The following is a 15,167-nucleotide window of genomic DNA, read 5'->3' as shown; positions in this document are numbered from 1 at the left end:
TGACCGACCACTCTTCTTAAAAAGCCTCGATTTTCAGGAAGTCCTTATAGAAAAAGTTTCGAATTTTCAATTTTTTTTGGCAAAGGTCGATACAAGGTCGTAATGTGGAATATGAAATAAATATAAAAAATATGGATCGAATTTAACCAATTTTGAAACCACCTTCTACACAAACATTCTTGCAACCAATCCTATGGAAAATGGATTGGATCGGGCCACTTTTTCGAACACTTTCCGTATAACGTCTTATTTTGAAAATTCATTATATGAAAAAAAAATTGCGCATTTTTGAAAATCTCTCGACTAGCATCACTTATTAGTAGTATTTCGACATTCTAAATTACCGTAAGAATTTCGGACCCAGTGGGCCAGCCTTTTGAACCCACTCTCAAATAAGCATTCCTACGAAAACTGACTCTTTTTCGGCCTATAATAAGTTATCTGAGAGGGAAATCAAGATCAAGACCGAATTCGGACCACATAGGTAAAATTTTTGGACTTTACCACATATAAGAATTCTCATCAAATATAAGACAGTAGGTGCAAGAAAGGTATAATTTTTACAATATTTTGATGAAAAAGGATTCGCGTGAGTAGTAAGAACTTTAGAAGAGGTTTGAATTTTTAATATTTATGTGATCAAAAAATTAATACATAATAGCAATCAAACGAAAAAGTTAACTATAATGAATTGGATTCACATAATCTTATTTCTTAAGCCGATTTTATAAAAAAAATAAGCCTTTGTATGGCGACTAAATCTAATATGTCGCATTTCATGATAAAAACAATTGAAAAAATAATAAAATTCAAACACAAGTTAATTTTGGTTTTCGAGCATTCTCCAATAAGCGGGCTTTCATAACAAGTATGCCTTGCCACGAAAGTAATGCATGACTTGTTGTGTATTATTATGAAAATAAACGAATAATTGTACTAAGCGAATTGGTGCAAGGTATCTAATGATCGACCTTGCCCGCTTATAACGTTCTTACTTGTTTTGTTTTATTTTATTTCCTCTTCATACTTCTTCATTACTTTTATTTAAATACACGTTTCACTATTTGTTGCGTGTTATCATACGGCTGCTACGTGTTTTTCTTCTTTGATTTTTTTATTATTTTTGAGACTTAAATGCGCATAACTCATATTGTAATCCATTGTTTCCTTGACAAAGCGACAAAACCTATAATAATTTGACAATTCAACGATTAATTCTAACGGCAAACTGTTATATGTCAATAGATGGCGTTATTAGCTTTGTTTTTGTTTTGTAAAATAGAGAAAAAGCTGAAAGTGCTCTTAACGTAGGGACACAGATCCATTTTATGTAAAACAAACAAAACGATATGATACCCAAAATTTTATTAATGGTAAGGGTGAAAATTATTCCTTAGTGTGAATGTCTTCAATTTGTTGCGCATCTATTTCTACACACCTACGTACTTGTTCTACATGACAATCTACTATAGATTTTAGATTAATAAATGTTAGGGATTTTATGTATTGTAAGCGAATTGCGCCCGTTTTCCTCAATCCCGGGTCATTACTTAAGAAGACACATGCCAAACTTGTGCGGTCTATGTAAATTTTTGCGACAAAATGCGTACAAACGTTTGCGATGATACGTGGTAAATCAGTCAGATGGACGGACAGACGCAGCTTAATCAAATTTAATACTATCTATGATATGTATTTGTGGACGTTAACCAGACAAAGTTAAAAATCTTACATTATTGTTTACGAAAATGATGCAACAAGCGACGACCAATATGGGTTGAAAGGTCACCTTAAGATTTAAGAGTGAGTAATAAAAATTTTGTAAAAGTTCGGTTCGATTTTGATCATTCATCTGATGTGCTCAACATTATTAAAAATAGCTTTGCAATTTCTATTGCACTCCTGTTACATCTTTTTATTTCATTTTGTAGAGCAGAAGGAAAAACATATGATTATCATTAAATGGATCTAATAAATGATGAGTTCTTGAATTACACATAATAATAATAATAAAACTGCAATAATAAAGAGAAGGTTATATTTAGCTTAAAGCAAAAAAAAAAAAAAAAAAATTAATTTTTTATACTTGAATATATGTAACAGCAGTTATAACCGGTATACAATTAAATTTTTAGATAAGAAACAATGTGTACATATAACAACTCTTAAGTTTAAATCTTAATTTAATTGTCATCAAAATAATAATAGTTTACGTTTAAAAGTAGAAAAACAAATACACTCATATATATACTTAGTTGAGAGTTACATAATTTGCGATACAAACTTTCAACTAATGAAAAAAAGAAAAGTATATATATATATATATGTATATACATGCATATATACACAGATATGTAAAATTAAAATAAATAAATAAACAATAAGATATATATAATAAAAGTATATTAAAGGTAATAATATATGAAAAAGTGTAATATTCTTAAGAAATACGTAATAGATTTCTTGTACAAAATATTAACGATTCAGATATTTACACTTATGTGTGTATACACACATAGCGAAAACGTTGCACTGCCTTGTAAATATTAGAAGATTTCCTTACACGTGCTTAACAAACAAGTGCTAAATGTTTAATCAGTTGTAATTTAGACAAAAAGAGAAAAAAAAAAAAAAAAAAAACAATGTGTAAAAAATGTACAGTTAGACTGAGCGTATGTACGTATATGTATATTTACATGTATGTGTATGCGTTTGTTATCAAGTCGCCAGTCAGTACTTGAAAACAAAATATTGTAACACTAATAACAATAATAATAAAGTAATTAAAAAAAAAGTAAAAAGAAAAATTAAAAAAAAAAAATAGTAAGAAAGCTTTACACGGAATGAATGAATCTTGAATACCCAACCATTTAAGAAACGTATATATATATATATAAGGAAATCCTAAATTTGCTTGTCGCAACTTGGTTCGAAAGCATTTTCATAAAAATTATTTTATATATGTGGAACTTTTTTTTGTTTTTCCAAAAATTCGATCTATTTCTTATTGTATTGACCGGGCATGCAATTTTACAAGAAAGTCGAGTTCATTTTGTACCAAGAATAATACAACATTTTTACGCTCGCGTCGTCCGAGACGTCTCAAAGTACCAGGCATGTCTTGGTTTATGGTTTCGTGACTTAACAATCTATTGTAAGGGTTTTATTATCACTCGCACCCCGAAAGACCAAAATCACAAAAACTGTAGCAATAAAATGCATTCTTCTTCTTCTCTGTGATAACTTGTGACTTAGGGATCATAACCTCAAAATAAAGCTGTTAATGACAAACGTGCAAATTTTTTAATTAATATCTACATTTTTCTTAAATCATACTAAGGCGGAAATTACAAAAAGAAAAAAAAAAACAAAAACATGCAAATAGGACTACAACATGGCGATCAGGATTTTGTCCACCCAAAAAAAAAAAAAAAAGAAGAAAGCCATTTCCCTTTTCCATTACTTAACTACGAACGGTACAACGCTATTAGCATTCCCATCATTTCTCAATAGTGAAGTGAAAAATAAAAACAAGTAAATAAAAAAAAAAAAAGAACGACAAGCCGTACACTTTTTACAATGTAAACTAAAAAATTAAGCAAAGAATACTAAAATATTAACGAGAACAACAAAAAACTAATATCAGTCGAAATACAGAAATTTGTAAAAAGAAAAACAAAAAGAAATTACAGAATTAAAGTGAGTAAATATGGAGGGCTTTTTGTGTTTAATTTTAAAACGCGTTAAGTGTCGTAGCGTTGTAAAAAAGCAAAAAAAAGCAAAAAAAAAAAAAAAAAGACATATTCCAGCACATGCCTGCAATCAAGTGATTATTACTACCGACATTCTTTCTTAAATTGTATGAAAAACCAGGAAGACTCTTAGCAATTTGCCTATCTCAGCCTTGAAGCGTATATAGATATAAAGCGAATCTAAGCTCTTCATGCTCATTTTCTTAGCGTAAATAATGAAACAATAGTGTTGACGTGATTATGCGACTTATGGCCATCTATAAATGCTTATCCATTAGTAAATTTCAAATATTTAAGCAAACGAATACAGAGATACACGTGCGGATGGATAGGTTAACCAATCAACGTTAAAGTAGAAGAATTGAAAAGCAGATGGCTGATGATTATATGAGTGCACCGATAGAGGGATAGACTGTCCGGTGACCAGGTGAACGAAAGGATAAACATTATTATGGTCAGATTGATAAAGTTTAGGACGATTGAATCTGCACGGAAGGACGGACGGACAGGCAGAAAGAGAGCTATTCAATTGCATTGCAATTGTTTCTGTAAAGGCTTAATTCCACCATGTTCACCAGCCTTGTACCCCATATCACAGATCAAGATGTATATTAACTCATAGCTCGCAGATTAACAACACAGGCCGATAATGTGATTAAATGGCAGATGGCAGAAGCAAGCATATACATACGCGGACGAATAGACCTTAAGATAGGTAGATGAATGCCAGGACTATTAAATAGGTAGACACCTAGAGCGATTAATGAACGGATGAATAGGAAATGTTCTCAAACGTTCAGTTTAATGCATCTGTTTCGGAAAGTATTCATTGATATTCATCGAAGGAGTGCGTAATTTCGTGGTTCATGTCGTAACCAATGTTTAATATTCGATAGGAATAACAGAAAATGAATAGTGCCAATCTCCTTCAAACTGAATTTTTTTAAGGACTTTCATGAAAGTTATCGTTTCAATCGTCCAGAGCAGGCCGCGCGTCTCTAATGTCGAAATTTGTGAAGTGACAAAGGGAGAAAAATTTGTGTGTGCCATAGACTTTTATTAAGCAATATCACGAATTTTTTCTCAAGCCTCTGAACCGCGCGTTGCTGCCTTTAGCCGAAATATTATTATAGAATATAGCGAATTTTTTTTTGCAAATTTTTGCTCACTTTCAAAACACACACACACACTTTCAAGTGAATTAACAAATATCAAAATGTTTGATTTAAATAATTGATGCGGGCTATCATTTTGCCAGCGCACTGCAAGTACTGCTGGCTGGTGTTACCAAAATATTGCCATCTGTTGAGAAGAAATGAAATTTTCCAATTGCTTCAGATTACAATTAGCGTGCTTGCTATTCTCTTAGTGTACATAGGAAAATATTTTATTGAAGGAGTTTCCATCTCAAAGTATTCAAAAGAATTAAAAAATTTCAGTAATAGTCGCAATCTATAATGCCAACGACTGCATTGATAAATATACCATAAATATTATAAGCAATCTTTGCTTTCCTTCAATGGCAAGTTGAAACAGTGCGAAGTTGACAATCTGCACTTTGGTTACGAACAGGATTAATTGATACTTCCTTAAGCATAGCGAATAAAATGATAAAAGGAAAAATGAGACTATAGATGCTTCTGCTATTCGTTGTTTCATAATTTTTCAAAACAAATTCACAAGTAATGGAGAAACGGCAAGAATAGACAATCAAAATAGTCTGCGAGGCGTATAGCAGCTGTATAGCAGAGGCTCATGGCGTCGCAACGCAAACTTCAAAACGAATGTAAATCGTATCATCAAATTGTTACATGATTGTTTTCTTTCTAAGCCGTTTTCAAGGACGAAAAGTTTTTTTCATAATTTTCAATAAAACTATTTTAAATAAATACATTCCTGCACATATTATACATTTACATACCTTGAAAATGCAAAAAGGCTTATCGGCACTCGTCCAAAATTGTGAAATTATTGTTATTGTTATTCCACTCTATCCTGTATCTCTATCTCTATCGTCTATTTATATGTAACCTTGTCTCTAATGTGCGCACACCTAAGGTACACTTCACACTGGTGATAATATGCCTATGCATGCAAAGCCCGTAAACAGTGTGAGAATTGTTGTGATAGATATTGCCCACATATATATAAAATAATTGTCTTGACTTCCTCCCATATGTGACCAATACGGGATCTTAAATAGTCGACGAAAATTTCATCTTTCACTTATTATGCAATATTTGACATATATGCTCGCAAACCATAAAACCTATTGCAAAAAAATTGATCGCAAGGAATTGGGCGTTGATTGATCACAAAAGCCGAATAAAAATCCATTCTATTTATTCATTGCACACAACTAAACGAAAATGTCTTCCGCTTTTCATTTGTTTCAACAAATTTTTGTATGTTTTTTTTTTTTCTTTTATCATGTTGTTCAATTTTATGTAACCTCATGTAACGAAAATTTGCGTTCGAAATTTTACGGACAAGCAAACAGTCGAATATATAGTGAAAAAAGTTTGAATCGAACGTCGAGTGTTTCTTACTTGATGATTATAACACAATTATCTGAATAACGCAATTCCCACGTCCAGCTTGCAGTAGTGCACTCGTGGCTCTAGCCACGATCCCACCAAAAAGAAGAAGCCAATGAAAATACGAGATATTAAAACCACGTGTGTTCGTTGCCTCTAGTGAGAAAAACTAGAGAATTTATTGATTGCTTTTTCACGACGAAAATTTTTGAATTTTTTTATAAAATTTTGCAAAAGTAAATGATTGGAATCCGATTCTTAGATTAGGATATGATGTAATTATTATAATCTAAAAGGTATATACAGGCATTTCAAATACAAAACATATATGTATAATATTCGCACACACGCACTCATTTATATATGTTACCTGCATATATAAATATATATATATATATACATATATATACATACTCACATATATGAATTTTATCATACATGTATATGTGTACTTATAAAATAAACATATATATATATATATATATATATATATCTTTGTATTCAAATATATGCATGCACACACACACACATATATATATATACATATCTATAATATGTATATCTATATATAGATGTACATACATGTATATATATATATATACATATATATATATATATATATAATTGTAAAAATTTTAATGCGAAAACGTAAATATCGTTTCGTTAATGAGCTAAAAAGTTACGTAAATCTTGATTGAAAATAGAATAGCGAATATCAATAAAATGATTAAAATATATTGAGGAGGCATCGGTGTCCGTTCAGAGCGGTCATCAGTGATGCATGAAGTGAATAATGCATGATATGATTTGCTTATGTCTTTTGGTTTTTCTTTCGTATTAAAGTTTCTTCCGAAGCCGCTGGGCAATTTTCAGGCCCGCCCACTGAGTCGTGGCGAATTTCGGGAAAATCGAACGTCATGGGTGTGTCAGCAACGTTAAACCATTCGTTAAAATCTATATCGTTTGTATTTCCGTCATTTTTTTCATAAATATTTTCTCCCAATAAAGAAGTAAAAGCTTTTTGCGGAGGCTGAATAAAGAAAATTGAGCTTAAAGAACGCACCTCTGGAACAATAATGCCACCTTCGCTGCCAATTATACGCTTATATATAAATGGGAAGTATGCAGTCATCAGCGGTGAATTCATGCGAAAATTGGGGCTCAAATTCGTTGCTTCTTCTTTAGAATTTTTTTGTAATGCCTCCTGAAAAAGTTTCTTCATCTCTATGGGGTTGATCGGGCCGAATAAATCCCTTTTAATTGTATTATAATTGCGGGTGATTGTTATATTTTTCTTGAACAACAAGGGACTGGACCGAATCTTCCATAATTTATTTAATTTCAGGCTGAAAATACAAGCTGCTGACATCCTCCTATAGCGGTTTTGCGGCTAAATGTCTTCTTTTTTCTTATATTTTTTTTGAAAATTGAAAATCAATCGGGTCGTTTCTAGTTTATTTTTCGTTTTTTATTTTTATTAGACAGTTCACTGCAATTGATTTAATTTAGATGTAAAATTTACCGCTAGATTCCCGCAGTAATACTTTTCCGTTCTGAATATTTTCTTTTATGGAATAAGCAGATACTGATTATTACGATTTTTTTTTTTTTTTTTTTTTTTTTTTGTTTAACTCAATTTGAAGTAAAATTCATGACTGCCTTCGGTTTCATAAACTGCATAAAGTCATAGTAAACTTTTTAAATGAACATAATGTGTTTGAAATTTCCTCTAATAGAAAAAAAATTTGCTTTTATTATTTGCAGGTAAATCCACATCGAATAGCAAAGAAGTCATTTGTCCCGATGATAAATACAAAGAAGAAGGTGATCTCTGGAATGTTGAGGCTCAAACTGCCTTTTTGGGCCCAAATTTATGGGAGAAAACTCTGCCCTACGATGCTGACCTTAAGGTAACACAAGTTAGTATCGTCATCAATCGCCTTGTAGTGGCTGCGTCAAGTGTTCATTTGTAAATGTTTACATATACTTATAATACATTCAACAACGAGAGATATAGTACAAGTACATTTTATAAACAACATACACACAGACACAAGCCCACGCACATATATTTATTTACTTATTTATACATCTACACATACATACATACATACATACATATATATACACATATATACCCATCTACCTACCTATATTCATTTGGTCGTTGAAAATACGACTGCACTTCACGAGACCAATAAAATCAAGATCGGATCTCTCGACGAATCTCCAATCATAATTGCAAAAGATTTTAATGCCTTAGCAATCGAATGTGATAGCAAAGTTAGCAATGCAAAAGATCGTGTCTTGAAGCTTAAAACCGATCAGTGATGTCCTATTGGCGGACTCCAACAGAGGTGATATCAGTTCACCGAACCTTCGATGAGAACAACCTTAATGTGATAGAAGACGCGTTTAAGATAAAAGGACCCCTGACTGAGGCATGCCGGCCAAAAAGACTGTCTAAAGACAGCGACCTATTGATCCTGCCAATGCTTCATTAATCATTTCACTCTTTATAGATATCGCCTCAGCGACTTGAAAAAATTCTGTAAAGAAAATGATAAGAATAAGCAGAGAAAAAATATTCCATCGTATTTATCCAGAAATGGTTTTTAACGCTGAAGAAAGGCATATACCTTGTCCCGAAGCAAAAAAAATATATATATATCTTAAGGAATAGTCTCAAAACTATTCTCACAGAGACCGCCTTCTTTTACTGTGGGCTTCAAGAGCAAAGAAGCTGACTCACTCTTAGTAATCACTATGGAAACGGCCTACTGCCAATAGTTACAAAGGCTCCTGACTCGCGGGGAATTTTAAATACGGCGCTAACCGCAGCGATCTGAAGAAGAGCAAAAATTTTCGCTAAGGTGCTTCAACAATTTCGTGATAAATAGAAAATAAAAAAGCTTATGTTGAAAACAAGTAAGACACTATTCGGACCATTTCTGTATCGGTCTACCAGGTCGATGAACAGATTTGGCAAAGAGGGACGCTTCGGATAATCCAAACGGTTTTAGTAAATCACGGTCTGGAGTTATTAAGCATGTGATGGAACTAGCATTAGACGCCAGTTCTAAAAGGGCAGTATAAGGGATGCTGCACTGTCGTTGGGCGGACGGCAGCTTTACTTTCAGGATCCAAAGTGTATACTCGCTTTTATAAAGAACTATCTTTCGAAGCGTATGTTGGCGTATGAAAGCGATAACGAAATTCCTCTCGAACATCATGTGACTAACTAAGAATCACTCGATTATTCATTTTGTCATGTCATAGCTGTCGTGGCTGCTGTCAAGTAGCAAATAGATGAAGAGGCAGTGGTAATCACATCATAAGGAAGATTTCGTCGGGAAAAATGCTCTAGTGTTCTAGACAATGTCCCGTAATGCTTACCGTTCGCTCCGCGGGTGGTCGATGAAGTCTGTGTGCGAATAGATTAATACCTGGGCAGCGCGGATGGCAAACCGTGTATGCTATTGGTGCCGGTCAATAGCGTGTTTAGAAAATTCCAATTTCCACTTCACTTAGCAGTCACATACACACAAACACACATACACAAGCGTACGCACGCATTCACACGCACAAACTAAACGAATATCATGCGAAAACGTAAGTGCATAAGATGGAGAGTTATTACGCTTTGAAAATGAGTCAAAAATGAACACAAAGACAATTAATTATTCTTCTGTGAACAGATCCTTTTTGAGAATAGATTAGTGACTTTTGTTTACGTACGTATCGAGATGTATAATATATGCAAGGCCGAAATGTCTACGAAACTTGTGTTAGACATACACAAAGCAATACGTCAATGTTCTCGCGAAAATTTACTTTGAGTTAGAATTATATTCCACACGTTCCTAAATCGTCGCAAATTTTGTTGCGTTCAGATGGAGGAGATAATCTTTGCGAATTTGCCTGAGATAGAGTTAAGCGGCCGCTGACATAAGACAGATTATAACCACTTGACCATTTTATTATTCCCATAAGGATGTGCAATGTTTACTAATTAAAATTGTTTCTCTACATATATCGAACGGAAGCTAAACGAATATATTAGATTGATACTGGCATGTGCAGATAACTATTGCTTGCCAGTATATAATTAACGAATATGTACAGATATGTATGCAGATACATTGCATATACCTAATTTTGCGTAGATATCTTTAGCGGATCTTTTCCTTGATACGTTACTGTAGTGAAAACGTTCCTTCTTCTAAACAGACTGTTAAACTGAATCGTAGATTAGATGATTTTTTTTTTTGTTTGAACTACTGCTACCAAAACGCTCCATCTTATAAATATACGTTTTTACGTCACCAGAAACGAGTGAATGCCTGAAGGTGTAGATTGCTTTTGTAGTGCTGCTGAAATGCATTTTTTATATTTGTACATGTTTAGATACATGCGTTTGCTTTTCTTTTCATCACAAAACGTTTCATTTTAATTTGCACATTTTCTTTTGCAGCAACATTTCAAAAAGAAAATGCAAAAATGCAAAATATGCGTTAAAACCAAGGATTACCTTTGTTTCCGGTGAATGATTTCGATTGAAATGTTGCTTCAAATATTATGCTTCGTCTCGCACTCTGCAAACAAAATTGTAAATAAAACTTTTTAAAATTACTTGTGACAGTAACTAAACAAATTCTATAAAAAAGTTTTCGGATGCTATATATAATTCTCTTTTTTAAATTAGGCCCAAGAAAAATTTAAATCAATCTTTGAAGAAAATCTGAATTAGTATCAGTGAAATTTCTGTATGTTGTGTGCACACATTTTGATCGAGAACATCTTTGATACTTTAAAATGAAAGAGCAAAAAATCGTTTTCAGTATTTCCAACGGCACAACCAATGTCTTCTTCAATGCATATGCAACTGGAATAAAATTGATTGTAGTTGTGCCTCATTTTACTCATACTCAGTGGTATTTTCGTCACTTTATGAGTTTTAAATGAAAAAATTTATAAAATTTAGAGAATTAAATAGACAAGCACCTCTTTGATAACTTCTAGATATTCAAAAATAATATTTCGATTGCTACGATAACCAATATAACTTCAAAGTGACTTGACAAGTTGATAGAATTTTTAAAGTAAACGTTATTTCAAGAGATTTTTACATCGGTGCCCAAAATTAATTAAAATCGCTCATAAATACGATTTGCCCTTCGACCGTGCCTAATAGAAGATAATTACATCCACATAATTACGAACTTGAACGAAGTAGTTCGCAATTTGAAAGGATAACGAAGTGTGGTCAGCAAAAGGTCACTTCAGGCATTTCATTTTCGCTGTTCGGGGACATGCACCTTTCCATTAGAAAAATGTCAGACAAATGGCGATATAATTTGAAAGGCAGGTTGTATTGATTGCGTATTAAGTTAAGCTGTATATAAAGTCAGAAGGACTTAAACCAGGCCCACCAATTAGCCTATGAAACAGACACAATCCGAATCATCCTCTGAACTAATTTTGGCTTGTCAGTTTATATGTCCATCCATCTATCGGTATATCTGTTTCGCGTCTGTGCATGTATTTTTATCTTCAGTCTATAGATCACAAAGTTTAAAACGTGTTGACTGACATGTTTTGGTCCAAGAACAAACTCTACTCAAAATGGATTGCGTCGGACCATTTTGGTGACCAACCTGCAAATGATGCCTTATTTCTTTTTTTAAATTTGTCAACACGAACCGCTAAGTAATAGTATTTCAAAATATTAAATTGATTTGGAGAAATTGAATCGCAAGATCGTATTTAAGAAACCATTTAAGAGAACAAAAATAAACAGAATAAAGAAAGCATTATCTCTTAAGGCAAGTACTGCCGCGATAATAATGTAAATGGAATTTTAATATAAAGAAAATTTTTACAAAGCGTAATTTCAGTTCGCCAATAAGTTCAATAACTTTCAATATGTCTTCTAAAAACGTTACCAGAAAAATTCAGGTCCTTATATTGTTAATACATGCGCTTTACAAAATTTTGAGCGTTTGTGTTTTTCTTTTGCTTTTTGCTACTGGCCGGTGCCAACAGCATGGACGATTCGCCACCCATGACGACTATGAGATTAAACTGCCCCCACATGCACGCTTCATCGATCACGCTTAGGTAATATTGACTTTTTACAGTTAGTGCTACACGCCTGGTGGGACCGTAGTGGATCCTTCCATTTCCACTACCTTTTCTCTCCACCCGCTGCCTCTCCAGCCACCTGGAGAGGCACCCTGAAGTTCACCTACGTCGATCAAACGACAAAAATTTTCGGCAATTGAATATCGCATCCTCCATATATTCTTCTGTGTCTACATAGCTCGTACATCGTCAAGAGCTATCAAGCAACCATGACCAGTAAGGACCTGCGTGAGATAGTATTTCGCCTTACCATGCCGTCGTTTGGTCCATTTTGCTAGATTGGTATGTTTTTCTTTTTATCTTTTACATGAAGTTAAGCGCTCCTCCTTCCTAAGGGCGGTCTTTTGGACCTCTCCTTTCCGCATCTCATCCGTTTGAATATCAATTGAAATCGACCAATTCCAGGCGCTCCAATATTTCGTATAATCCCTGCCAGAGTGCGTGTGTGTGCGTGTGTGGGTGTTTGTGTGTATTATATTGTTAGCCTCTAGGTATTTATAGCATTTGGATCAGTCCAATAAATTCTTTTGTGTTTTCACTTGCTAAAGAATAAAAATGACAAATAGATCTATGTTTAGACATTGTGGACTTCGTCCTATTAGTGTTTCTCATTATAATGTTATCCGTTAATGCGGAGCTGTCGCCTAACCGAGTAGATAGAAGTTGCTTTTATCAAGTCGGCGTTCGCAAATTCAAATCTCGATGCTGTCGAAGCCGTATTCGTTTCGAGCGATAGTGAATATACCATTTTCTGTTTCTCGTTCGCCACTTTTTTCTGTTCATCGTCGTGATGCGCGTATAGGCGACATCCCCTGAATGATTGGTCATACTGAAAAAGAAAATAATGGAAAAGAATAAACATATATATATATATATATATCTTGGGGCATACCTATGTTTTGTATACAGAGAAATCCTCCTATGTTGTGTTTTTGAAAATGCTTTGAGAAGATTTTAAAAACCAATGATCTTAAATGATCTTAAATGTTTTAAGGGAAAACATTTCTCATCGTATATTTGAGCGGACGAACTTCGTTTTCCTTCCAAGAGGATACCAATTATTATTCATGTGTGCTAATCAGCAAAAAAAATTCATCGAAATCATTTGCTTTATTTCATTTATTTCCAATTAAACATGCTTTATAAATGTAATTTGGTGGATTTGTTGTTGTGTATGAGTATGAGCTAAAGAAGACTTGAAATATATTACTTAAAATGCGCGATTCATATTTAGTAAAACGAAAGCATTAATATAATAAATCAATTAATTATAGTATGCCGATTTGGATGAATTCTTATCGGAGAATAATATACCTGATGGCTTGCCCGGCACTCATTTGGGACACTCAAGTAGTTTGAGTCATCGTTCGGATTCACTGAGCCATGCAGCTGGTCTGTCGTTAGGTCTCGGACATATAACAACAAAACGTGAACGATCACCATCACCGTCAGATTGTATAAGTCCGGATACCTTAAATCCACCATCACCGGCTGAGTCAAGTGAGTAATAATCGATAACAACGTGTTGTCACATGAAAATTGACAAATTGAAGACATAAATTTATAAGACGACACATTTTTGTTGCGGAAACATTTCAGCGAAAATGTGAAATGTGAAAAAAGTTTTGAGAGAAACAATCAAATTTATGTCCGTCTTGTAGTTATATGTTTTGAATTCACAAAATTCGTTCGATATGTCCCTGCCGCCGTTCTCAAAAAAACATGTTGATATCGTTTGATTATGGAAACAAGTTTGGTTATTATTTAAAACATTTATATGTATATATACATATATATTTATATTTAAATATATACATATATATATATATATATATATATACATGGTTTTATTTTTTGCCTTAAAATTTTAAGAGGGCAATAAGACCTACCTACATAACACTCACACAAAACAAATGGTATGGACACGAATTTAACGTAAAGGAAAAAAAAAGTAATTCGTAAAACCCTACAACTAACTTGCGGTATTGTTTATTTATTTATTTATTTTTTATTTTATTTTTTTTTTTTTTTTGCCAAATAGTTTGTAATTCAATTAAGTATCTTATCAAATGCTAAATGTTAATCATTAATATGGAAAATGTGAGAAATTTCTCAAAAAGTATTGAAGAAATTTGTGTCCATAACACTTTGCTTAGTTTGCCAAATGTTGCTTAAACAACATATTTCAAGTTCTCAGCATTTTGATAATGAGGGCGCTGATGCTAACTAAATACTTAGTTTATCGAATGAGCGTAGTCTCTTATCTTGCTTTAAAAATTTGTTTTAAATTTACTATATTTAATTTCTGGCTTAGGATGTTTTCATTTCTTTCATTTTTTTTTTTTTTTTTTTTTTTTTGAATTTGCTTTCTTTTTTTTTTTTTTGTTTTCAAATTTGTTTTAGTTTACAATGGACAGTTTGTGAAACATTGTTAACATTTAGTATTTGATATTCCAGCATTTTCTTTTGCATCATCGGGGCGGGATTTTGACCCGCGCACTAGAGCATTTTCCGATGAAGAGCTCAAACCGCAACCCATGATCAAAAAATCACGTAAACAATTTGTTCCAGATGAACTCAAAGATGACAAATATTGGGCTCGTCGCCGAAAGAATAATATTGCTGCCAAACGTTCAAGAGATGCACGCCGTCAAAAAGAGAATCAAATTGCAATGCGAGCGCGATATTTGGAAAAGGAGGTGAACGTTGTTTTATTTTTGTTTTTTTTTTTTTT

At 33.0% G+C, this 15,167-nt stretch overlaps 2 protein-coding genes across 2 annotated transcripts in view; one reads left to right on the top strand and one right to left on the bottom strand.

Annotated features, from left to right (window-relative positions):
* The window catches only part of LOC119632118 (putative uncharacterized protein DDB_G0286901), a gene marked incomplete at its 3' end in the record, with an annotated part of 49,287 nt that extends 34,125 nt beyond the window's left edge, over positions 1–15,162 (top strand). Inside the window, exons 3-5 of the mRNA XM_038024882.1 lie at positions 8,054–8,208; positions 13,708–13,933; positions 14,891–15,162. Coding sequence (XP_037880810.1) covers positions 8,054–8,208; positions 13,708–13,933; positions 14,891–15,162 — 653 coding nt within the window. The remainder of the gene's footprint in view (positions 1–8,053; positions 8,209–13,707; positions 13,934–14,890) is intronic.
* On the bottom strand, positions 6,904–8,047 carry LOC119645238. Its single transcript, XM_038045330.1, has one exon. It carries the CDS (start codon positions 7,656–7,658, stop codon positions 7,101–7,103), a length of 558 nt encoding a protein of 185 aa, XP_037901258.1. The 5' UTR covers positions 7,659–8,047; the 3' UTR covers positions 6,904–7,100.
* Positions 15,163–15,167: the final 5 nt, after the last annotated feature.

This window comes from Glossina fuscipes, unplaced genomic scaffold (assembly GCF_014805625.2).
Source record: "Glossina fuscipes isolate IAEA_lab_2018 unplaced genomic scaffold, Yale_Gfus_2 1, whole genome shotgun sequence".
NCBI classification, from domain to species: Eukaryota; Metazoa; Arthropoda; class Insecta; order Diptera; family Glossinidae; genus Glossina; species Glossina fuscipes.
Note: the sequence above shows the minus strand (reverse complement) of the source record. Positions and strands in the feature narration are given on the sequence as shown.